The 2,150-nt window shown below is 61.8% G+C and overlaps 1 protein-coding gene across 1 annotated transcript in view; it reads left to right on the top strand.

The window, feature by feature from the left end:
- The window catches only part of KCNC3 (potassium voltage-gated channel subfamily C member 3), an 8,390-nt gene that overhangs the window by 3,790 nt on the left and 2,450 nt on the right, over positions 1-2,150 (top strand). The window contains exon 2 of the mRNA XM_039878710.1: positions 1,058-2,150. Within this exon, the coding sequence (XP_039734644.1) occupies positions 1,058-2,150 (1,093 nt within the window). The remainder of the gene's footprint in view (positions 1-1,057) is intronic.

Raw genomic sequence — 2,150 nt, forward strand, 5'->3', positions numbered from 1 at the left:
CCTCCTCGAGGCTCTCATCAAAACCCACATCGTTGTGCAGGAGGACTCTGGTTATCCCCCGTCCCGAAATGACCCAAGCATGCCCACCCGCAGTTCTCTGCCCTGCTGACAAGCCCCCGCACCTTTTTTTGGCCCCAGTCCTGCCCTCCCGCTTGAGAGCCTGAGACCCCACTCTCCTCATCTCCATCCTTTTTGCACGCTTGACACTTCACTTCCTTTTCCCTTTGGGGCCCTAACACCCCTCCTGCCCTCAAGGGTTCCACCCCTGCCCTGTCCTCTCTGCGTGAGGGCCTCACTCAGCCTTCTCCCTGTTATGGGGCTCAGATGTTGGCACCAAGGTCCTTAAACTCTGCTTCCTTTGTGAGGCCTTGACCTTGTCCCCAACTAGCCGATGCCCCCATACCCTAATTAGAATTCAAACCTTACTGAGTTCCAGTCACCAGGCCAAACGCTGTTTTTGGAACCAAGCCCTTTGCCCATCTAAGGTCATCCTCACAATAATCCTGTGAAAAACTTGAGGTTCAGAAAGCTTAATCGAGCCTTGCCCAAGTTAGGCAAGGGAACAGCCGGATTCAAACCCAAGCTTTCTTGCTGTTAGCCACCTCGCGATTCTGCCTCCCTGCCCACCATCTCCCTTTCCCCTTCCCTCGGCTCCAAGCCTAGCTCCAAGGCCTCTGAGACACAGAGGGTGTGTGATCCAAGTCTCCCCTCCCCCACTTTGATCTCATAGCAGAACCCTCGACCCCGGCCGCCCAGGGATAGGACAGGGAACAGGAGGGTGCAGGGAGGCGGTCTAGGAGACAAAGCAATGGGCCAGAAATGGCTGTTCCCAGGGCAAAGTTGCTCATGTGGGGGGCTGCCGGGGCCAGCCCCACTCCGTAGGGAGTGGGGGAGAGCTGCCTCCAATCCCTGCCTTCCTTTTGGGGAGCTTTATTGGGGAGGGGATCAGAAGGAAGAGTCGAGTTTGGGGCTGGGACAGGGGCCACTGGGAGGGTCGTGTGGACGTGGCTGGCCGACCAGATGCGGGTCACCTTTTGCCCTCTCTCCCGCCCCGCAGTACGTGGCCTTCGCCTCCCTCTTCTTCATCCTCATCTCCATCACCACCTTCTGCCTGGAGACCCACGAGGGCTTCATCCACATCAGCAACAAGACGGTGACGCAGGCCTCGCCGATCCCCGGGGCGCCACCCGAGAACATTACCAACGTGGAGGTGGAGACGGAGCCCTTCCTGACGTACGTGGAGGGCGTGTGCGTGGTCTGGTTCACCTTCGAGTTCCTCATGCGCGTCACCTTCTGCCCGGACAAGGTGGAGTTTCTCAAGAGCAGCCTCAACATCATCGACTGCGTGGCCATCCTGCCCTTCTACCTTGAGGTGGGCCTCTCGGGCCTCAGCTCCAAGGCCGCCAAGGACGTGCTGGGCTTCTTGCGCGTCGTGCGCTTCGTGCGCATCCTGCGCATCTTCAAGCTCACGCGCCACTTCGTGGGGCTGCGCGTCCTGGGCCACACGCTCCGCGCCAGCACCAACGAGTTCCTGCTGCTCATCATCTTCCTGGCGCTGGGCGTGCTCATCTTCGCCACCATGATCTACTACGCCGAGCGCATCGGCGCCGACCCCGATGATATCCTGGGCTCCAACCACACCTACTTCAAGAACATCCCCATTGGCTTCTGGTGGGCCGTGGTCACCATGACGACCCTGGGCTATGGAGACATGTACCCCAAGACGTGGTCGGGGATGCTGGTCGGGGCGCTGTGTGCCCTGGCGGGGGTGCTCACCATCGCCATGCCCGTGCCCGTCATCGTCAACAACTTTGGCATGTACTACTCGCTGGCCATGGCCAAGCAGAAGCTGCCCAAGAAGAAGAACAAACACATCCCCCGGCCCCCGCAGCCCGGCTCCCCCAACTACTGCAAGCCGGACCCGCCCCCGCCACCCCCACCCCACCCGCACCATGGCGGCGGCATCAGCCCCCCGCCGCCCATCACCCCGCCCTCCATGGGGGTGACTGTGGCCGGGGCCTACCCACCGGGGCCCCACACACACCCCGGGCTGCTCAGGGGGGGAGCGGGTGGGCTGGGGATCATGGGGCTGCCCCCCCTGCCGGCCCCTGGGGAGCCTTGCCCGCTGGCTCAGGAGGAAGTGATTGAGA

This window comes from Pteropus medius, unplaced genomic scaffold (genome assembly GCF_902729225.1).
Source record: "Pteropus medius unplaced genomic scaffold, Ma_sr-lr_union100, whole genome shotgun sequence".
Taxonomy (NCBI): domain Eukaryota; kingdom Metazoa; phylum Chordata; class Mammalia; order Chiroptera; family Pteropodidae; genus Pteropus; species Pteropus medius.